The sequence below is a fragment of the Salmo salar genome, chromosome ssa13 (assembly GCF_905237065.1).
Source record: "Salmo salar chromosome ssa13, Ssal_v3.1, whole genome shotgun sequence".
NCBI lineage: Eukaryota > Metazoa > Chordata > Actinopteri > Salmoniformes > Salmonidae > Salmo > Salmo salar.
In genome coordinates, this window is record NC_059454.1 from 110,723,995 (window position 1) to 110,747,546 (window position 23,552).

Consider the following 23,552-nt stretch of genomic DNA (forward strand, 5'->3'; position numbering starts at 1 on the left):
GTGGTCATTATTTGGTGTGTCATCATAGTGATCTCTGATTGGTGGTCATTATTTGGTGTGTCATCATAGTGATCTCTGATTGGTGGTCATTATTTGGTGTGTCATCATAGTGGTCTCTGACTTGTGGTCAGACTCGGGGATCGTGATCGAACAAATCCCCGAGCTGACAAGGTAATAATCTGTCGTTCTGTCCCTGAACAAGGCAGTTAACCCACTGTTCCCCGGTAGGCTGTCATTGTAAATAAGAATTTGTTCTTAACTGACTTGCCTTGTTAAATAAATAAAAATATATTCAAGGCATTCCTAGTCGATCACCAAACATTTCTGTAAAAACACAACGATTAAGCCTTGTGTTCCTATTCATGTGTCTGAAGGTACAAACTCTTCCTTCCTGGTGGACCCAGAGAGCAAATCAAGTGGACTATAGGTCTACCGCTGGCCAATCAGATGGCTCAGATGACCGTGTCTTCAGTAATGTAGCAGCATAAGAGAAAGCTACAGTGGATACTGTGAGATGTAAAACGTTTTAAAACCACGACTAGAGAGACTGTCAACGAATACAGCAAAGAGATGCTGTCAACTGTCAACACTTTGTAGTGAACACTTTGTAGTCAACATTTTGTAGTGAACACTTTGTAGTCAACATTTTGTAGTCAACACTTTGTAGTCAACACTTTGTAGTCAACACTTTGTAGTGAACATTTTGTAGTCAACACTCTGATAAACCGTCAGATGTGAGTTCTACATGGAACACCACACATTGGTTGCTGCTGTAGGCTGAACAGCTGTTTCCATGTTAAGATATTATGGTGATTGTTTTTGATGGTAGGCTACTCTGGTAGGTCCTACATTATGATCTAAGAGCAACAGTAGCCTACTTGGCCGTTGTTAAAACTCTAACTCAAAGCGGTTATATTTCCAGTGATCACATTATCGCTTGGTCATAATGCTTATTTAGTTTTTTCCGCAAACATTCTTTCTGAATGTAAAAGTAATCCAAGAAGTAATCCTCTGTAATCTGATTACAATATGTTTTTGCTGGCAAAGTAACCGATTTAAAAAATAAATAAAAATGACCTCTTTTTTTTGGGGGGACCTCATCAGATTTGCTAAGCAGGAGACTAAAATGTTTGTTTTTTTAAACCTGAGCTACATTCTGCATCAAAAGGGATTAGTTCTGAAAATGGTGGTGTAGAACGGTCTAGAAGGTGGGATGTAAAGCCAGTAACAACAGATCATCATTCCTGTTAAGTCCCAAATAAGTGAAGAAGAATGAATAAGGCTTCAAACTATACACACACACACACACACACACACACACACACACACACACACACACACACACACACACACACACACACACACACACACACACACACACACACACACACACACACACACACACACACACACACACACACACACACACACACACACACACACACACACACACACACACACACACACACACACACACACACACACACACACACACACACACACACACACACACACACACACACACACACTCACACACACACAACACACTCACACACACAAAACACACACACACAAACACACAACACACTCACACAACACACACACACACACACACACAACACACTCACACACACACACACACGGAGAGGCCCACAGTACACACTGTGTTATTTCAGTTTCCTGTTCATGTGTCTCTTAAGAAGTGCAATCAAAGCACATGAACATTAACTCCCATGTCAAAAACCATATAATACAGTCGACTCCCCCCCGGCATAAAGAAGCACGTCTACATTTCTCTACATGAAAAAAAAAAAAGTGAATTAAATCAACCCTCTCACCAATCCCACTAGATAGTACATAAGATATTGTCTGTGTCTGAAATTGCACCCTATTCTCTAATAGTGCACTACTGTAAAGTAGTAAGGGTGTACCATATATGGGGATAGGGAGCGATTTCAGACGCCGTCTAAAACATTAGATTAGAAAGGCACGTATAATAACAACTGAAGTGAATACAGAGTAAATATGATGTTTCTCTCTCATGATTTCTTGGATGATTATAGTGGTACAAAAACCCAGTGAGGTTTCAGATTTGTTTTTTCTCTTTCATAAAAATAACAAATTACCAAAAATAAGTCATGTGTTTTTTTTTCTTCTTCTTCCAAAAAGTATTTTAAGATATAGACCTGAATAGTTGGTTTCTGTTAAGACTGTAAACTTCAAAACCTTTTTTTTTTTTTGGAAGGGTTTGCAGTTGTTTTGCTTAAGGTACAGTAAATGTTAGGTAACACCATCTCTTGCCTTGCCGTTGCAAAAAAACGAAAACTAAATCATGTTTGTTTTGTTTTACTTTTCCCCCTGGCGATAACTTCGGCTGAGGTTGGGTGACACAGTGCTAATAATTACCCATAATGCTACTCAGGGGGTCACATGACCCTCCTTGGAATGTTAAGGCTACAACACGGCAGCACCAGACAGACAGACAGACAGACAGACAGACAGACAGACAGACAGACAGACAGACAGACAGACAGACAGACAGACAGACAGACAGACAGACAGACAGACAGACAGACAGACAGACAGACAGACAGACAGACAGACAGACAGACAGACAGTACCTGGCCTGGACCTGAAATCCACAGAACTTATAGAATGTCTAGAAGGTCTAGTTCTATGAAAGAATCCACACTGGGGCCTTCTCCTGGTCTGTGAGGACGCAGCACTTCCACTGAAGCACAACTCAGTGTCATATCTCATGCCGGGTGTAAATAACATATCGCTTTACACACAAATAATATTATCTCTCTTTTTTTGGTTTTATCCAAGATGGATGCATGGCTGATCTGTAAAACTACCAAGCTAAAGAGAGTGGAGTCATTTAACTCTGCTAACTGTGTGGGATCGAGAGTTGGAACTAAAGAACAGGAGAGGACAGGACGAGAGGACAGGAACAGTATGAGGGACAGGGCAGAGGGACAGGGATAGGGGACAGGGCATAGGGACAGGGATAGGGGTCAGGGCAGAGGGAGAGAGGACAGGGCAGGGGGAGAGAGGACAGGGCAGAGGGACAGAGGACAGGGCAGAGGGACAGAGGACAGGGCAGAGGGACAGAGTACAGGGCAGAGGGACAGAGTACAGGGCAGAGGGACAGGGCTGAGGGACAGAGGACAGGGCAGAGGACAGGGCAGAGGGACAGTATCAAGGACAGTGCAGAGGGACAGGGATATGGGACAGGACTGAGGGACAGTATCAAGGACAGGGCAGAAGGACAAAGGGACAGAGCAGAGGGACAGAGGGCAGAGGGACAGAGGGCAGAGGGACAGAGGGCAGAGGGACAGGGCAGAGGGACAGAGGACAGGGCAGAAGGACAAAGGGACAGAGCAGAGGGACAGAGAGACAGAGGGCAGAGGGCCAGAGGGCAGGGCAGAGGACAGAGCAGAGGGAAAGAGGACAGGACAAAGGGACAGAGGGACAGGGCAGAGGGACAGAGGGACAGGGCAGAAGGACAGACGGACAGAGGGAAAGAGGACAAGACAGAGGGATAGAGCAGAGTGATCTAACCCAGAAGGGCCAAGAGGACACCAAAACTAAGCTCTCCTCTTCTGTTGCCAAAAGCAGAAAGCGTTTGAATTTAGTTAAAGAGGTCAGATCAGGGTCAGAGGTCAGATCAGGGCTAACACGTAGATCCACTGTTATTCCCATTATCGACAGCCCATCTTACAGGAGCCAAACAGACAGACAGACAGACAGACAGACAGACAGACAGACAGACAGACAGACAGACAGACAGACAGACAGACAGACAGACAGACAGACAGACAGACCATCGTTACAGGAGCCAAACAGACAGACAGACAGCCAAACAGACAGGGCCTGTGTCCTAAACGGCACCCTATTCCTTTATAGTGCCCTACATTTGACCAGGGCCCTTAGGGAATATGGCTCTGGTCAAAAGTAGTGCACTATATATGGAATAGGGTGCCGTTTTTTAATGATGCCCCCAGTATTCACATTCATATGTCCACCACTCTCAGCAGAGAGGCTTTCCTCCAGCAGAACTGTGCAGTCTGGTGTGGTCCAGTTAGCCTGGTTCAGTCTGATCTGACCTGGTTAGACCTCATCTACAGGCAGATACACCTCATCTACAGGTAGATACACCTCATCTACAGGTAGATACACCTCATCTACAGGCAGATACACCTCATCTACAGGTAGATACACCTCATCTACAGGTAGATAGACCTCATCTACAGGCAGATACACCTCATCTACAGGTAGATAGACCTCATCTACAGGCAGATACACCTCATCTACAGGTAGATACACCTCATCTACAGGTAGATAGACCTCATCTACAGGTAGATACACCTCAGCTACAGGTAGATAGACCTCAGTTACAGGTAGATACACCTCATCTACAGGTAGATACACCTCATCTACAGGTAGATACACCTCATCTACAGGTAGATAGACCTCATGTACAGGTAGATACACCTCATCTACAGGTAGATACACCTCATCTACAGGTAGATAGACCTCATCTACAGGTAGATACACCTCATCTACAGGTAGATACACCTCATCTACAGGTAGACAGACCTAAGCTACAGGTAAATATACCTCAGCTACAGGTAAATAGACCTCATCTACAGGTAGATACACCTCATCTACAGGTAGATACACCTCATCTACAGGTAGATACACCTCATCTACAGGTAGATAGACCTCAGCTACAGGTAGGTACACCTCAGCTACAGGTAGATAGACCTCATCTACAGGCAGATACACCTCATCTACAGGTAGATAGACTTCATCTACAGGTAGATACACCTCATCTACAGGTAGATACACCTCATCTACAGGTAGATACACCTCATCTACAGGTAGATAGACCTCATCTACAGGTAGATACACCTCATCTACAGGTAGATACACCTCACCTAAAGGTAGATAGACCTAAGCTACAGGTAAATATACCTCAGCTACAGGTAAATAGACCTCATCTACAGGTAGATAGACCTCATCTACAGGCAGATACACCTCATCTACAGGTAGATAGACCTCAGCTACAGGTAGATACACCTCAGCTACAGGTAGATAGACCTCATCTACAGGTAGATACACCTCATCTACAGGTAGATACACCTCATCTACAGGTAGATACACCTCATCTACAGGTAGATAGACCTCATCTACAGGTAGATACACCTCATCTACAGGTAGATACACCTCATCTACAGGTAGATACACCTCAGCTACAGGTAGATAGACCTCATCTACAGGTAGATACACCTCATCTACAGGTAGATACACCTCAGCTACAGGTAGATAGACCTCAGCTACAGGTAGATAGACCTCATCTACAGGTAGATACACCTCATCTACAGGTAGATACACCTCATCTACAGGTAGATACACCTCATCTACAGGTAGATAGACCTCATCTACAGGTAGATACACCTCAGCTACAGGTAGATACACCTCATCTACAGGTAGATACACCTCATCTACAGGTAGATACACCTCATCTACAGGTAGATACACCTCATCTACAGGTAGATAGACCTCATCTACAGGTAGATACACCTCAGCTACAGGGCCAAATAAAAGCAATTAAGTTCACCATTACTTTACCTATTATTCACAGGTCATTACTGTACTCTACTGTAGTTTACTCCAGTCTACTGTAGCTTACTGTAGTCTACTGTAGCTTACTGTAGTTTACTGTAGTCTACTGTAGTCTACTCCAGTCTACTGTAGTCTACTCCAGTCTACTGTAGTCTACTCCAGTTTACTGTACTGTAGTCTACTGTACTCTAGTCTACTGTACTGTTGTCTACTGTAGTCTACTGTACTGTACTCTAATGTAGTCTACTGCAGTCTACTGTACTCTACTGTAGTCTACTGTACTCTACTGTAGTCTACTGTACTCTACTGTAGTCTACTGTAGTCTACTGTACTGTACTCTAATGTAGTCTACTGCAGTCTACTGTACTCTACTGTAGTCTACTGTACTCTACTGTAATCTACTGTAGTCTACTGTACTCTACTGCAGTCTACTGTAGTCTACTGCAGTCTGCTGTAGTTTACTGTAGTCTGCTGTACTCTACTGTACTCTACTGTAGTCTGCTGTAGTTTACTGTACTCTACTGTAGTCTACTGTACTTCCTGGTCTGGTCTGGTCCAAGGACTCTGCACAGTAAACAGAGAAATTAAGGTGCAAAAAGATTGGCCATTTTGCTTTGAACGGTTTTCTTTGTTTACATTTCAATGAAAACCACCGATACACTGTAAAACAAAACAAAACAGGTGTGTAGTTGTCATGGTGATCTGAGTGGTGTGGTGGTCATGTTTAGCTGAGCTGCTCGAAGACTCAGTGTCGCACCGTGATGATGTCACCATTATGTCACAGATGAGGGGGCCTGATCATTGGTCCCCCTCGCTCAACATTCCAATGCTACTTAAAATGGAGGCAGTTCATTGGTCAGGAGGAGGGTCGCCGCTGGCACCCAGCTTCATCAGCCAACCGCCCTTTCTCCGTATCCGTGACGATACCTGTTAACGGAACAGTGTCTCAGACTCGTCAGGTAAATCATCTGTTAATAAGTCATCCCACTGAAGAGAAGCCAGTCTCACGGCACACAACGTCCACGGAACACCGCCACATAACGCTGGTGTGCTGTTGGTTACGGAGAAGGGCCTTCAGTTGGAACAATGCAGCACAGCTAGAAGAGTCTCACTCTGGGACTGTAGGTGGGTCAGTGGCTGGATGGGTGACAGGTTAGACAGACTGGGCGAAAGCCTCGCAGGAGTGTTGAGTATCTCTCTCCCTGGGTTAGGGTCTAGTCTCTCCCTGGGTTAGGGTCTAGTCTCTCCCTGGGTTAGGGTCTAGTCTCTCCCTGGGTTAGGGTCTAGTCTCTCCCTGGGTTAGGGTCTAGTCTCTGCCTGGGTTAGGGTCTAGTCTCTCCCTGGGTTAGGGTCTAGTCTCTCCCTGGGTTAGGGTCTAGTCTCTCCCTGGGTTAGGGTCTAGTCTCTCCCTGGGTTAGGGTCTAGTCTCTCCCTGGGTTAGGGTCTAGTCTCTCCCTGGGTTAGGGTCTAGTCTCTCTATGGGTCTCTCCCTGGGTTAGGGTCTAGTCTCTCCCTGGGTTAGGGTCTAGTCTCTCCCTGGGTCTCTCCCTGGGTTAGGGTCTAGTCTCTCCCTGGGTTAGGGTCTAGTCTCTCCCTGGGTTAGGGTCTAGTCTCTCCCTGGGTTAGGGTCTAGTCTCTCCCTGGGTTAGGGTCTAGTCTCTGCCTGGGTTAGGGTCTAGTCTCTCCCTGGGTTAGGGTCTAGTCTCTCCCTGGGTTAGGGTCTAGTCTCTCCCTGGGTTAGGGTCTAGTCTCTCCCTGGGTTAGGATCTAGTCTCTGCCTGGGTTAGGGTCTAGTCTCTGCCTGGGTTAGGGTCTAGTCTCTCCCTGGGTTAGGGTCTAGTCTCTCCCTGGGTTAGGGTCTAGTCTCTCCCTGGGTTAGGGTCTAGTCTCTCCCTGGGTTAGGGTCCTCTAATGCCAGATAAAGGATGCACTGATGCACCTTGTCAGCCCACATCACCGTTGTACTCTCTGTCCTGAATCAATCAACCAGTGTTCCTTCCAGCCTACTTCAGCTCTGTGTCTATATCAGTCTCTGTCTGAAGGCCTTGTGTTACAGTAGTCTATTACACAACAATATCATCTAAACTAGTTCATTGTCTGTTGTTTGTTTTAAGTAAAAGTGGGTGTTTCTGTCCTTCACTCCCAACAGGGGCTGGGGGGGGCATGGGGTTAGCCCAGCCCAGGAGCGAGGCCCTAGGGGTGGGGTGGGGGAGCTGGGTGAGTCGGGTCAGATGGTGCTCTTGGAGAAAGACACGCGGAGGTGATGGTTCTCTCCCAGATCGTGGTTGTGGAGGTCGATCAGGGCCTGGATGGCCTCCTCCACTGAACCCAACTGGATCAGAGCCATCTTACGGTCCTTCCTGAGAGGACAGACACAGATGGACAGACAGTAATCAATTACACTTTATTGATCCGCAAAGGGATTTTCATTCCAGATCATGAGTATGTACCGAGATCACTATTCTGAATGTTCCCTTGGCTCTGAATGACACATTTTTAACTCTAGTCTGTCAAATCTGCTTTTGGAAAAACATATTAGGGTGTGGCCCAATCCTACTGAACTGATAGTTAAATAACCTGTTGGGGCTAGGGGGCAGTATTTTCACGGCTGGATAAAAAAACGTACCCGATGTAATCTGGTTACTAATCCTACCCAGTAACTAGAATATGCATATACTTATTATATATGGATAGAAAACACCCTAAAGTTTCTAAAACTGCTTGAATGGTGTCTGTGAGTATAACAGAACTCATTTGTCAGGCAAAACCCTGAGACATTTTCTGACAGGAAGTGGATACCTGATGTGTTGAATTACCTTTAAGCCTATGCCATTGAAACACACAGGGGTTGATTAATGTTTTGGCACTTCCTATTGCTTCCACTAGATGTCACCAGCCTTTACAAAGTGTTTTGAGTCTTTTACTGTGAGATCTGACCGAACAAGAGCCATGGAACGGTGATGGCCGATTAGACTCTGGCGCGCGAGTTCATGTTGGGTACCCTCGTTCCAATACGTTATAAAAGAGAATGCATTCGTCCACCTTGAATATTATTCATGTTCTGGTTAAAAAAGGCACTAATGATTTATGCTATACAACGTTTGACATGTTTGAACGAACGTAAATATATTTTTTCCCCTCGTTCATGACGAGAAGTCCGGCTGGCTTAGATCATGTGCTAACAACACGGAGCTTTTTTGGATATAAATGATGAGCTTTTTTGAACAAAACTACATTTGTTATGGACCTGGGATTCCTGGAAGTGACATCTGATGAAGAGAATCAAAGGTAATGGATTATTTACATAGTATTTTCGATTTTAGATCTCTCCAACATGGCCGTTTGTCTGTATAGCAAAGCATATTTTTCTGGGCGCAGTGCTCAGATTATTGCAAAGTCTGATTTCCCAGTAAGGTTATTTTTAAATCTGGCAAGTTGATTGCGTTCAAGAGATGTAAATCTATAATTCTTTAAATGACAATATAATATTTTACCAATGTTTTCTAATTTTAATTATTTAATTTGTGGTGCTGACTTGACTGCCGGTTATTGGAGGGAAACGATTTCCTCAACATCAATGCCATAGTAAAACGCTGTTTTTGGATATAAATATGAACTTGATAGAACTAAAAATGCATGCATTGTCTAACATAATGTCCTAGGAGTGTCATCTGATGGAGATTGTAAAAGGTTAGTGCATCATTTTAGCTGGTTTTATGGTTTTGGTGACGCCTGTCTTTGAATTGACAAAACATTACACACAGCTATTGTCAATGTACTCTCCTAACATAATCTAACTTTATGCTTTCGCCGTAAAACCTTTTTGAAATCGGACAAAGTGGTTAGATTAAGGAGATGTTTATCTTTCAAAGGGTGTAAGATAGTTGTATGTTTGAAAAATTTGAATTTTGACATTTATTTGGTTCCAAATTTGCCGCTCTTGAAATGCACCTGCTGTTGATAGGGTGCACCACGGGTGACACGCTAGCGTCCCACATAGCCCCAAGAAGATAAAGGTTAAATAAATAAATACAAATATATTTCTCTAAGTGGAGCAATTCCCATCTAGTGGCTCATAACGGTACTACAACAAGGCCACCTGAGATTCACCAGAGATTCACCAGAGAGCCACCAGAGATTCACCAGAGATTCACCAGAGATTCACCAGAGAGTCACCAGAGAGTCACCAGAGATTCACCAGAGAGTCACCAGAGAGTCACCAGAGAGTCACCAGAGAGCCACCAGAGATTCACCAGAGATTCACCAGAGATTCACCAGAGAGCCACCAGAGATTCACCAGAGATTCACCAGAGAGCCACCAGAGAGTCACCAGAGATTCACCAGAGAGTCACCAGAGAGTCACCAGAGAGCCACCAGAGATTCACCAGAGATTCACCAGAGAGTCACCAGAGAGTCACCAGAGAGTCACCAGAGAGTCACCAGAGAGTCACCAGAGAGCCACCAGAGAGTCACCAGAGATTCACCAGAGATTCACCAGAGAGTCACCAGAGAGTCACCAGAGATTCACCAGAGAGCCACCAGAGATTCACCAGAGATTCACCAGAGATTCACCAGAGAGTCACCAGAGAGCCACCAGAGAGTCACCAGAGAGTCACCAGAGAGCCACCAGAGATTCACCAGAGATTCACCAGAGAGTCACCAGAGATTCACCAGAGAGTCACCAGAGATTCACCAGAGAGTCACCAGAGAGTCACCAGAGATTCACCACATGGGGACAAAGATCGTACTTTTTGGAGAAATGTCCTCTGGTCTGATGAAACAAAAATAGAACTGTTTGGCCATAATGACCATCGTTATGTTTGGAGGAAAAAGGGGGAGGCTTGCAAGCCAAAGAACACCATCCCAGCCATGAAGCACGGAGGTGACAGCATCATGTTGTGGAGGTGCTTTGCTGCAGGAGGGACTGGTGCACTTTCACAAGAATAGATGGCTTCATGAGGCAGGAAAATGATGTGGATATATTGAAGCAACATCTCAAGACATCAGTCAGGAAGTTAAAGCTTGGTTGCAAATGGGTCTTCCAAATGAACAATGACCCCAAGCACACTTCCAAAGTTGTGGCAAAATGGCTTAAGGACAACCAAGTCAAGGTATTGGAGTGGCCATCACAAAGCCTTGACCTCAATCCTATAGAACATTTGGGGGCAGAACTGAAAAAGTGTGTGCGATCAAGGAGGCCTACAAACCTGACTCAGTTACACCAGCTCTGTCATGGAAGAATGGGCCAAAATTCACCCAACTTATTGTGGGAAGCTTGTGGAAGGCTACCCAAACATTTGACCCAAGTTAAACAATTTAAAGGCAATGCTACCAAATACTAATTGAGTGTATGTAAACTTCTGACCCACTTGGAATGTGATGAAAGAAATAAAAACTGAAATAAATCATTCTCTCTACTATTATTCTGACATTTCACATTCTTAAAATAAAGTGGTGATCCTAACTGACCTAAGACAGGGAATTTTTACTAGGATTAAATGTCAGGAATTGTGAAAAACAGAGTTTATATGTATTTGCCTGAGACGTATGTAAACTACCTACTATTTCGAATATAAACTGTCGGACATGAAACGACAACCTTTCTGTTTCTTGGCCCAGTTCTCTAACCTGCCATTACCATAGAGGAGTACACCACATCAGTCACCGGTTTCATTAATAAGTGCATCGACTCTGGGCTCTGTCGCAGCCGGCCGTGACCAGGAGACCCATGGGGCGGCGCACAATTGGCCCAGCGTTGTCCAGGTTAGGGGAGGGTTTGGCCAGCAGGGATGTCCTTGTCCCATCGCGCTCTAGCGACTCCTGTGGCGGGCCGGGTGCAGTGCACGCTGACCAGGTTGCCAGGTGTACAGTGTTTTCCTCCGACACATTGGTGCGGCTGGCTTCCGGGTTGGATGTGCGCTGTGTTAAGAAGCAGTGCGACTTGGTTGGGTTGTGTTTCGGAGGACGTACGGCTCTCGACCTTCGCCTCTCCCGAGTCCGTACGGGAGTTGCAGCGATGAGACATGTAACTACCAATTGGACACCACGAAATTGGGTAGAAAAAAGGGGTAAAAAAATTTATAATAATTGTAATAAATAAGTGCATTGACGACAAAGTCCCCACAGTGACCGTACATTCATATCCTAACCAGAAGCCATGGATTACAGATAACATCCGCACTGAGCTCAAGGCTACAGGGGTCGCTTTCAAGGAGCGGGACACAAATCCGGACGCTTATAAGAAATCCTGCTACGCCCTCCACCGGACCATCAAACAGGCAAAGCGTCAATACAGGACTAAGATCGACTCCTACTGCACTGGCTCTGACGCTCATTGGATGTGGCAGGACTTGCAAACTATAACGGATTACAAAGGGAAACCCAGCCGCGAGTGACGCGAGCTAAATGCCTTCTGTTACAGGCTTTGGTTTTTCCATGTATATTTCGAGGTTTGGACGTTAGCACATGGGGCGCACCGATTGGTGTCACCTCGTTAGTCAGTATGTGTTACACCTGTGCTGGTTGGGCATCTAATTAGTGGTGAAGGTGTTTCACCTGTGCTGGACCAGGTGCTATTTAAGAGTGGCTGGCCCAGTGCTCCAGTTGTCTTGAGAGATGTGGAGGGTTGACACCTTTAGTTGTCGCTGCCTAATTGATTTCTAGACAAACAATCCTTTATCTGATCTTCCCTGTTCTTGTTCTTTCAAAAACAAGTACATTTCTAAGTGACCGCAAACTTTTGAACGGTAGTGTATATATTTTATGAAAAATTGTATTTGGCCTTCCTGCTATTAACCCATATAAATGCACTGAATAACAGATTCACTACATGGAACAATAAATAGTCCCGCCCCCCCATTTTTTTTAAAGGAAGTTTGTTCTGAAGTGTCTGTCCTATATCTGAGAGATATAGGAAAGATCAGGAAACATGTATTATGTTTTACATGTATTTGTCACTAAACAGTCTAAGACCAGGGGTGGGCAAACTTTTTGGCTCGAGGTTCACATCGGGATTTTGAAATTCAACGTAGGGATGAATTTTTTAGGGGACCAATTGTTTGTTAAAATCAATTTGCGGGGGCCTCCCGAGTGGCGCAGGGGTCTAAAATACTGCATCACAGCGCTAGAGGCATCACTACAGACCCGGGTTCGATCCCAGGCTGTGTCACAGCTGGCTGTGACTGGGGGACCCATGAGGCGGTGCACAATTGGTCCTGCGTCATCCGGGTTAGGAGGTTTAAGCGACTCCTGTGGCGGGCCGGGTGCATGCTTGGTGACACGGTTGCCAGGTGTACGGTGTTTCCTCCGGCATATTGGTGCGGCTGGCTTCCGGGTTAAGTGGGCAGTGCGGCTTGGCTGGGTCGTGTTTTGGAGGACGCACGGCTCTCGACTTTCACCTCTCCTGAGTCCGTAGGGGAGTTGCAGCGACGGGACAAGACTGTAACAACCAATTGGGGGTAAAAGAAAATGCCCGGCGGGCCCCCCTTGGTCTAAGTACTGTGTAAGCCGATGGAGGAGGGGTTCTACTAAGCTATATGGAATTGTTTTAAGAAGGTCATACCAAGGATAATTTAGCTATTTGACTTAGAATTTTTAAGATCCCTTGAAGTATAAAAAATAATGTAAAATAATAATTCCATGAGTTTTTTTCAACTGGTACCACGGGATCTTCAGACGAGGTCTGTGGGCGTCCTAGCGCAAAACAACAGAAAAATAGAACTGTTTGGCCATAATGACCATCGTTATGTTTGGGTCAAATGGGTCTTCCAAATGTGGGCGTCCTAATGCAAAACAACAGACGTACGAGTTCCTGAGAGTCTCACCTTTCCACACAGAGGACATATTAGTGTGTAGCTCAAACACAGCTCCAACTCTTGTCGCCTTCATCGGCAGATGCGGAAGTGCAACATCGACAGATGCGGTGGATTGAGATTCATCCAATGCACACAAAAAAATATATATATATCTCTAGCTTTAACTATGGGGATTTTATTATGCTACTTAGATTTCCGTGGGAGCGGACATCAACTCTAGGGGGTTAAAAGGTCATTTTTGCGTTTGAGTCGACGTTCAAGTTTCAAGTTTTTTATTGTCACGTGCACAAGTACAGTGTTTGGAGGACTCCCGAGTGGCGCGGCGGTCTAGGGCACTGCATCTAAGTGCTAGAGGAGTCACTACAGACCCTGGTTCGATTCCAAGCTGTATCACAACCGGCCGTGATTGTGGAGTCCCCATAGGGTGGCACACAATTGGCCCAGCGTCGTCCGGGGTAGGCCGGCATTACAAATAAGAATTCGTTTTTAACTGGTTAAATAAAAGTTAAATTAAAAACTACAAACGTGGTCTCTGTGAACATCAGGGAAATAGTCTTCAAAAGTCAAGTACAGTCCTCTATTGGAGCAGTGCGGGTTTGTTTGAACCCTGACCTAGTTGGATCCTTTGTGTATTGAGGAAGTGAAGTGTCAGAAAGAGAACGTACTGGAAGAACTTGAAGGCCTTGACTGTGTATCCAGTCCCAGCAAACAGCTCCTTCAGGATGTCATCTGTTATAGATGGACTGTCGGAGGAGCGGAGGAGGAAATAAAAGGACAGTGTTAGACGTGAGCTCTTTTACCCTTAACTATTCCTTCAACTGGTGATACCTCTTGTGGTAGTAGCATACTGTAGACATATAGCTGCCATATTGAGTATACTGCAGGAATACAGCCTCTACAGTATACTGCAGGAATACAGCCTCTACAGTATACTGCAGGAGTACAGCCTCTACAGTATACTGCAGGAATACAGCCTCTACAGTATACTGCAGGAATACAGCCTCTACAGTATACTGTAGGAGTACAGCCTCTACAGTATACTGCAGGAGTACAGCCTCTACAGTATACTGCAGGAATACAGCCTCTACAGTATACTGCAGGAGTACAGCCTCTACAGTATACTGCAGGAGTACAGCCTCTACAGTATACTGCAGGAGTACAGCCTCTACAGTATACTGCAGGAATACAGCCTCTACAGTATACTGCAGGAGTACAGCCTCTACAGTATACTGCAGGAATACAGCCTCTACAGTATACTGCAGGAATACAGTTTCTACAGTATACTGCAGGAGTACAGCCTCTACAGTATACTGCAGGAATACAGCCTCTACAGTATACTGCAGGAATACAGCCTCTACAGCCTCTACAGTATACTGCAGGAATACAGCCTCTACAGTATACTGCAGGAGTACAGCCTCTACAGTATACTGCAGGAATACAGCCTCTACAGTATACTGCAGGAATACAGCCTCTACAGTATACTGCAGGAGTACAGCCTCTACAGTATACTGCAGGAATACAGCCTCTACAGTATACTGCAGGAATACAGCCTCTACAGTATACTGCAGGAGTACAGCCTCTACAGTATACTGCAGGAATACAGCCTCTACAGCCTCTACAGTATACTGCAGGAACACAGCCTCTACAGTATACTGCAGGAATACAGCCTCTACAGTATACTGCAGGAATACAGTCTCTACAGTATACTGCAGGAGTACAGCCTCTACAGTATACTGCAGGAATACAGCCTCCACAGCCTCTACAGTATACTGCAGGAATACAGCCTCTACAGTATACTGCAGGAATACAGCCTCTACAGTATACTGCAGGAATACAGCCTCTACAGTATACTGCAGGAATACAGCCTCTACAGTATACTGCAGGAGTACAGCCTCTACAGTATACTGCAGGAGTACAGCCTCTACAGTATACTGCAGGAATACAGCCTCTACAGTATACTGCAGGAATACAGCCTCTACAGTATACTGCAGGAGTACAGCCTCTACAGTATACTGCAGGAGTACAGCCTCTACAGTATACTGCAGGAGTACAGCCTCTACAGTATACTGCAGGAATACAGCCTCTACAGTATACTGCAGGAATATAGGAGGGAGGAGGTATAGTTGGAGAGGAGGAGGAGGGAGGTATAGTTGGAGAGGGGGAGGAGGGAGGTATAGTTGGAGAGGAGGAGGAGGAGGGAGGTATAGTTGGAGAGGGGGAGGAGGGAGGTATAGTTGGAGAGGGGGAGGAGGGAGGTATAGTTGGAGAGGGGGAGGAGGGAGGTATAGTTGGAGAGGAGGAGGAGGGAGGTATAGTTGGAGAGGAGGAGGAGGAGGGGTATAGTTGGAGAGGGGAGGAGGAGGGAGGTATAGTTGGAGAGGAGGAGGGGGAGGTATAGTTGGAGAGGAGGAGGAGGGAGGTATAGTTGGAGAGGAGGAGGAGGGAGGTATAGTTGGAGAGGAGGAGGAGGGAGGTATAGTTGGAGAGGGGGAGGAGGGAGGTATAGTTGGAGAGAGGAGGAGGAGGGAGGTATAGTTGGAGAGGGAGGAGGAGGGAGGTATAGTTGGAGAGGAGGAGGAGGGAGGTATAGTTGGAGAGGAGGAGGAGGGAGGTATAGTTGGAGAGGAGGAGGGAGGTATAGTTGAGAGGGAGGGAGGAGGAGGGAGGTATAGTTGGAGAGGAGGAGGAGGGAGGTATAGTTGGAGAGGAGGAGGAGGGAGGTATAGTTGGAGAGGAGGAGGAGGGAGGTATAGTTGGAGAGGAGGAGGAGGGAGGTATAGTTGGAGAGGAGGAGGAGGGAGGTATAGTTGGAGAGGAGGAGGAGGGAGGTATAGTTGGAGAGGGGGAGGAGGGAGGTATAGTTGGAGAGGGGGAGGAGGGAGGTATAGTTGGAGAGGAGGAGGAGGGAGGTATAGTTGGAGAGGAGGAGGAGGGAGGTATAGTTGGAGAGGAGGAGGAGGAGGGAGGTATAGTTGGAGAGGAGGAGGAGGGAGGTATAGTTGGAGAGGAGGAGGAGGGAGGTATAGTTGGAGAGGAGGAGGAGGGAGGTATAGTTGGAGAGGGGAGGAGGGAGGAGGAGGTATAGTTGGAGAGGGGGAGGAGGAGGGAGGTATAGTTGGAGAGGAGGAGGAGGGAGGTATAGTTGGAGAGGAGGAGGAGGAGGGAGGTATAGTTGGAGAGGAGGAGGAGGGAGGTATAGTTGGAGAGGAGGAGGAGGGAGGTATAGTTGGAGAGGGGAGGAGGAGGGAGGTATAGTTGGAGAGGAGGAGGAGGGAGGAGGTATAGTTGGAGAGGAGGAGGAGGGAGGTATAGTTGGAGAGGGAGGAGGAGGGAGGTATAGTTGGAGAGGAGGAGGAGGGAGGTATAGTTGGAGAGGAGGAGGAGGGAGGTATAGTTGGAGAGGGGGAGGAGGGAGGAGGTATAGTTGGAGAGGAGGAGGAGGGAGGTATAGTTGGAGAGGAGGAGGAGGGAGGTATAGTTGGAGAGGGGGAGGAGGGAGGAGGTATAGTTGGAGAGGAGGAGGAGGGAGGTATAGTTGGAGAGGAGGAGGAGGAGGGAGGTATAGTTGGAGAGGGGGAGGAGGAGGGAGGTATAGTTGGAGAGGGGGAGGGGGGAGGTATAGTTGGAGAGGAGGAGGAGGGAGGTATAGTTGGAGAGGGAGGAGGAGGGAGGTATAGTTGGAGAGGAGGAGGGAGGAGGTATAGTTGGAGAGGGGGAGGAGGGAGGTATAGTTGGAGAGGAGGAGGAGGGAGGTATAGTTGGAGAGGGGGAGGAGGGAGGTATAGTTGGAGAGGGGGAGGAGGAGGGAGGTATAGTTGGAGAGGAGGAGGAGGGAGGTATAGTTGGAGAGGGGGAGGAGGGAGGTATAGTTGGAGAGGAGGAGGAGGGAGGTATAGTTGGAGAGGAGGAGAGAGGAGGAGGGAGGTATAGTTGGAGAGGGAGGAGGAGGGAGGTATAGTTGGAGAGGAGGAGGAGGGAGGTATAGTTGGAGAGGGGGAGGAGGGAGGTATAGTTGGAGAGGAGGAGGAGGGAGGTATAGTTGGAGAGGAGGAGGAGGGAGGTATAGTTGGAGAGGAGGAGGAGGGAGGTATAGTTGGAGAGGGAGGGAGGGGGAGGTATAGTTGGAGAGGAGGAGGAGGGAGGTATAGTTGGAGAGGAGGAGGAGGGAGGTATAGTTGGAGAGGGGAGGAGGAGGAGGTATAGTTGGAGAGGAGGAGGAGGGAGGTATAGTTGGAGAGGGAGGGAGGAGGGAGGTATAGTTGGAGAGGGGGAGGAGGGAGGTATAGTTGGAGAGGAGGAGGAGGGAGGTATAGTTGGAGAGGAGGAGGAGGGAGGTATAGTTGGAGAGGGGAGGAGGGAGGTATAGTTGGAGAGGAGGAGGAGGGAGGTATAGTTGGAGAGGAGGAGGAGGGAGGTATAGTTGGAGAGGAGGAGGAGGGAGGTATAGTTGGAGAGGAGGAGGAGGGAGGTATAGTTGGAGAGGAGGAGGAGGGAGGTATAGTTGGAGAGGGGAGGAGGAGGGAGGTATAGTTGGAGAGGAGGAGGAGGGAGGTATAGTTGGAGAGGGGAGGAGGGAGGTATAGCTAGAGGGGGAGGAGGGAGGTATGTTTGGAGGAGGAGGAGGGAGGTATAGTTGGAGAGGGGAGGAGGGAGGTATAGTTGGAGAGGAGGAGGAGGGAGGTATAGTTGGAGAGGAGGAGGAGGGAGGTATAGTTGGAGAGGAGGAGGAGGGAGGTATAGTTGGAGAGGAGGAGGAGGGAGGTATAGTTGGAGAGGGAGAGGAGGGAGGTATAGTTGGAGAGGGAGGAGGAGGGAGGTATAGTTGGAGAGGAGAGGAGAGGAGGTATAGTTGGAGAGGAGGAGGAGGGAGGTATAGTTGGAGAGGGAGGAGGAGGGAGGTATAGTTGGAGAGGAGGAGGAGGAGGGAGGTATAGTTGGAGAGGGGGAGGAGGGAGGTATAGTTGGAGAGGGGGAGGAGGGAGGTATAGTTGGAGAGGAGGAGGAGGGAGGTATAGTTGGAGAGGAGGAGGAGGAGGTATAGTTGGAGAGGGGAGGAGGAGGGAGGTATAGTTGGAGAGGAGGAGGAGGGAGGTATAGTTGGAGAGGAGGAGGAGGGAGGTATAGTTGGAGAGGAGGAGGAGGGAGGTATAGTTGGAGAGGGGGAGGAGGGAGGTATAGTTGGAGAGGAGGAGGAGGGAGGTATAGTTGGAGAGGAGGAGGAGGGAGGTATAGTTGGAGAGGGGGAGGAGGGAGGTATAGTTGGAGAGGGGGAGGAGGGAGGTATAGTTGGAGAGGAGGGAGGAGGGAGGTATAGTTGGAGAGGAGGAGGAGGAGGAGGTATAGTTGGAGAGGGAGGAGGGAGGTATAGTTGGAGAGGGAGGAGGAGGAGGTATAGTTGGAGAGGGGGAGGAGGGAGGTATAGTTGGAGAGGAGGAGGAGGAGGTATAGTTGGAGAGGGGAGGAGGGAGGTATAGTTGGAGAGGAGGAGGAGGGAGGTATAGTTGGAGAGGAGGAGGAGGAGGGAGGTATAGTTGGAGAGGGAGGAGGAGGGAGGTATAGTTGGAGAGGAGGAGGAGGGAGGTATAGTTGGAGAGGAGGAGGAGGGAGGAGGTATAGTTGGAGAGGGGGAGGAGGGAGGTATAGTTGGAGAGGAGGAGGAGGGAGGTATAGTTGGAGAGAGGAGGAGGAGGAGGTATAGTTGGAGAGGGGGAGGAGGGAGGTATAGTTGGAGAGGGAGGAGGGAGGTATAGTTGGAGAGGAGGAGGAGGGAGGTATAGTTGGAGAGGAGGAGGAGGGAGGTATAGTTGGAGAAGGAGGAGGAGGGAGGTATAGTTGGAGAGGAGGGAGGAGGGAGGTATAGTTGGAGAGGAGGAGGAGGGAGGTATAGTTGGAGAGGAGGAGGAGGGAGGTATAGTTGGAGAGGAGGAGGAGGGAGGTATAGTTGGAGAGGGGGAGGAGGGAGGTATAGTTGGAGAGGAGGAGGAGGGAGGTATAGTTGGAGAGGAGGAGGAGGGAGGTATAGTTGGAGAGGAGGAGGAGGGAGGTATAGTTGGAGAGGAGGAGGAGGGAGGTATAGTTGGAGAGGAGGAGGAGGGAGGTATAGTTGGAGAGGAGGAGGAGGGAGGAGGTATAGTTGGAGAGGAGGAGGAGGGAGGTATAGTTGGAGAGGAGGAGGAGGGAGGTATAGTTGGAGAGGAGGAGGAGGGAGGTATAGTTGGAGAGGGGAGGAGGGAGGTATAGTTGGAGAGGGAGGAGGGAGGTATAGTTGGAGAGGAGGAGGAGGGAGGTATAGTTGGAGAGGAGGAGGAGGAGGTATAGTTGGAGAGGGGAGGAGGGAGGTATAGTTGGAGAGGGAGGAGGGAGGTATAGTTGGAGAGGAGGAGGAGGGAGGTATAGTTGGAGAGGAGGAGGGGAGGAGGAGGAGGTATAGTTGGAGGGAGGAGGAGGGAGGTATAGTTGGAGAGGAGGAGGAGGGGAGGTATAGTTGGAGAGGAGGAGGAGGGAGGTATAGTTGGAGAGGAGGAGGAGGGAGGTATAGTTGGAGAGGGAGAGGAGGGAGGTATAGTTGGAGAGGAGGAGGAGGGAGGTATAGTTGGAGAGGAGGAGGGAGGTATAGTTGGAGAGGGGGAGGAGGGAGGTATAGTTGGAGAGGAGGAGGAGGAAGGTATAGTTGGAGAGGAGGAGGAGGGAGGTATAGTTGGAGAGGGGGGAGGAGGGAGGTATAGTTGGAGAGGAGGAGGAGGGAGGTATAGTTGGAGAGGAGGAGGAGGGAGGTATAGTTGGAGAGGAGGAGGAGGGAGGTATAGTTGGAGAGGGGGAGGAGGGAGGTATAGTTGGAGAGGGAGGAGGAGGGAGGTATAGTTGGAGAGGGGGAGGAGAGGGGAGGAGGAGGAGGGAGGTATAGTTGGAGAGAGGAGGAGGGAGGTATAGTTGGAGAGGGGAGGAGGGAGGTATAGTTGGAGAGGAGGAGGAGGGAGGTATAGTTGGAGAGGGGAGGAGGAGGTATAGTTGGAGAGGGGGAGGAGGGAGGTATAGTTGGAGAGGAGGAGGAGGGAGGTATAGTTGGAGAGGGAGGAGGAGGAGGTATAGTTGGAGAGGAGGAGGAGGGAGGTATAGTTGGAGAGGGGGAGGAGGGAGGAGTATAGTTGGAGAGGGAGGAGAGGGAGGTATAGTTGGAGAGGAGGAGGAGGAGGGAGGTATAGTTGGAGAGGGGGAGGAGGGAGGTATAGTTGGAGAGGGGGAGGAGGGAGGTATAGTTGGAGAGGAGGAGGAGGGAGGTATAGTTGGAGAGGAGGAGGAGGGAGGTATAGTTGGAGAGGGGAGGAGGGAGGAGGTATAGTTGGAGAGGAGGAGGAGGGAGGAGGTATAGTTGGAGAGGGAGGAGGAGGGAGGTATAGTTGGAGAGGAGGAGGAGGGAGGTATAGTTGGAGAGGAGGAGGAGGAGGAGGTATAGTTGGAGAGGGGGAGGAGGGAGGGAGGTATAGTTGGAGAGGAGGAGGAGGGAGGTATAGTTGGAGAGGGGAGGAGGAGGGAGGTATAGTTGGAGAGGGGAGGAGGGAGGTATAGTTGGAGAGGGGAGGAGGGAGGGAGGTATAGTTGGAGAGGAGGAGGAGGGGAGGTATAGTTGGAGAGGGGAGGGAGGAGGGAGGTATAGTTGGAGAGGGGAGGAGGAGGGAGGTATAGTTGGAGAGGAGGAGGAGGGAGGAGGTATAGTTGGAGAGGAGGAGGAGGGAGGTATAGTTGGAGAGGAGGAGGAGGGAGGTATAGTTGGAGAGGGAGGAGGAGGGAGGTATAGTTGGAGAGGGGGAGGGAGGGAGGTATAGCTGGAGAGGGGGAGGAGGGAGGAGTATAGTTGGAGAGGAGGAGGAGGGAGGTATAGTTGGAGAGGGGGAGGAGGGAGAGGTATAGTTGGAGAGGAGGAGGAGGGAGGTATAGTTGGAGAGGGGGAAGAGGGAGGTAGTTGGAGAGGAGGAGGAGGGAGGTATAGTTGGAGAGGGGGGAGGAGGGAGGTATAGTTGGAGAGGGGAGGAGGAGGGAGGTATAGTTGGAGAGGAGGAGGAGGAGGTATAGTTGGAGAGGAGGAGGGAGGTATAGTTGGAGAGGAGGAGGAGGAGGTATAGTTGGAGAGGGAGGAGGAGGGAGGTATAGTTGAGAGGGGGAGGAGGGGGAGGTATAGTTGGAGAGGGGGAGGAGGGAGGTATAGTTGGAGAGGAGGAGGAGGATAGTTGGAGAGGAGGAGGAGGGGAGGTATAGTTGGAGAGGAGGAGGAGGGAGGTATAGTTGGAGAGGGGGAGGAGGGAGGTATAGTTGGAGAGGAGGGAGGAGGGAGGGTATAGTTGGAGAGGGGGAGGAGGGAGGTATAGTTGGAGAGGAGGAGGAGGAGGAGGTATAGTTGGAGAGGGAGGAGGAGGAGGGAGGTATAGTTGGAAAGAGGGGGAGGAGGGAGGTATAGTTGGAGAGGGGGAGGGGGAGGTATAGTTGGAGAGGGGGGAGGAGGGAGGTATAGTTGGAGAGGGGGAGGAGGGAGGTATAGTTGGAGAGGAGGAGGAGGGGAGGTATAGTTGGAGAGGAGGAGAGGGAGGTTAGGGAGAGAAGAGGTATAGTTGGAGAGGAGGAAGAGGAGGGAGGTATAGTTGGAGAGGAGGAGGAAGAGGGAGGTATAGTTGGAGAGGAGGAAGAGGAGGGAGGTATAGTTGGAGAAGGGGAGGAAGAGGAGGGAGGTATAGTTGGAGAAGGGGAGGAAGAGGAGGGAGGTATAGTGAATCTCACGGGATGTTGGAGAGATGGAGGGTGGCAGAGGGAGGGAAGATGTTCTGAAAGTTCTTGGATCCAGGCTTCTTGAAGCGGTGTAGCGGGGAGCCGCTGAAGTCTTTAGTGAGGCCCTGGTCTTCCTGTCCCTCCCTGGGCAGCTGGACCGTCTGGTGCTTAGAGATGGTCACTCTGATCACCTTACCGTGTAGCCGCTGGCCGTTCAGGTGGGACATAGCTGGGGGAGGAGAGGACAAGAGTCAGACACAGTACAGATTGATGGACATAAATAATTATAATAAAATAATAATATATTTGATTTGGCGGACACCTTTCAGGGCACTCAAGGACATCTGCCATTAACAGGGGGCCTACATAAAAGCCAGTGTAGTACATCATATCATTAAATCAACTGTAGTACATAATATAATTAAATCAACTGTAGTACATAATATAATTAAATCAACTGTAGTACATAATATCATTAAATCAACTGTATTACATAATATAATTAAATCAACTGTATTACATAATATAATTAAATCAACTGTAGTACATAATATAATTAAATCAACTGTAGTACATAATATCATTAAATCAACTGTATTACATAATATCATTAAATCAACTGTAGTACATAATATAATTAAATCAACTGTATCAATCAAAAGTAACATTTGAAATGAAAGGACCAGAGGAAACGAACGGACCAGACGAAAGAGAATGGATAAAAGAGGAGGGAAGGGTTGAGGATAGGATATGGACCCGGTTTAGGGTTTAGGGTTAGGATATAGGGTTAGGATGTAGGGTAAGGGTTTAGGGTAAGGGTTTAGGGTTAGGATTTAGAGTTAGGGTGTAGGGTAAGGGTTTAGGTGTAAGGGTTAGGGTTTAGGGTAAGGGTTTAGGGTAAGGGTTTAGGGTTAGGATTTAGAGTTAGGGTGTAGGGTAAGGGTTTAGGGTAAGGGTTTAGGGTTAGGGTTTAGCGTTAGGGTGTAGGGTAAGGGTTTAGGGTAAGGGTTTAGGGTAAGGGTTTAGGGTTTAGGGTAAGGGTGTAGGGTAAGGGTTTAGGGTAGGGTTTAGGGTAAGGGTTTGAGGTGTAGGGTAAAGGGTTTAGGTGAGGGTTTAGGTGAGGGTTTAGGTAAGGGGTTTAGGTGTAGGTTAGGGTGAGTTAGGTTTAGGGTAAGGGTTTAGGGTAAGGGTTTAGGGTAAGGGTGTAGGGTAAGGGTTTAGGGTAAGGGTAAGGGTTTAGGGTAAGGGTTTAGGGTAAGGGTTTAGGGTTAGGGTTTAGGGTTTAGGGTCAGGGTTTAGGGTCAGGGTTTAGGGTTTAGGGTCAGGGTTTAGGGTGTAGGGTTTAGGGTA

The 23,552-nt window shown here is 48.4% G+C and overlaps 1 protein-coding gene and 1 long non-coding RNA gene across 4 annotated transcripts in view; both read right to left on the reverse strand.

Annotated features, from left to right (window-relative positions):
- Nucleotides 1-2,121: 2,121 nt before the first annotated feature.
- On the reverse strand, nucleotides 2,122-5,912 carry LOC123726118 (uncharacterized). The gene is made up of 2 exons (XR_006758439.1): nucleotides 5,590-5,912; nucleotides 2,122-5,526 (listed from the first exon to the last, which is right to left on the reverse strand). It is a non-coding gene; the product is annotated as an uncharacterized lncRNA (long non-coding RNA).
- A 235-nt stretch (nucleotides 5,913-6,147) lies between these two features.
- The window catches only part of LOC106594274 (polypyrimidine tract-binding protein 3), a 159,885-nt gene continuing 142,480 nt past the window's right edge, over nucleotides 6,148-23,552 (reverse strand). For all 3 annotated transcript variants that reach the window (XM_045692685.1, XM_045692683.1, XM_045692684.1), the window contains exons 12-14: nucleotides 22,215-22,431; nucleotides 14,111-14,188; nucleotides 6,148-7,991 (exon numbers count right to left, since the gene is read on the reverse strand). In XM_045692685.1, the coding sequence (XP_045548641.1) occupies nucleotides 7,859-7,991; nucleotides 14,111-14,188; nucleotides 22,215-22,431 (428 nt within the window). In that variant the 3' untranslated portion in view covers nucleotides 6,148-7,858. The remainder of the gene's footprint in view (nucleotides 7,992-14,110; nucleotides 14,189-22,214; nucleotides 22,432-23,552) is intronic.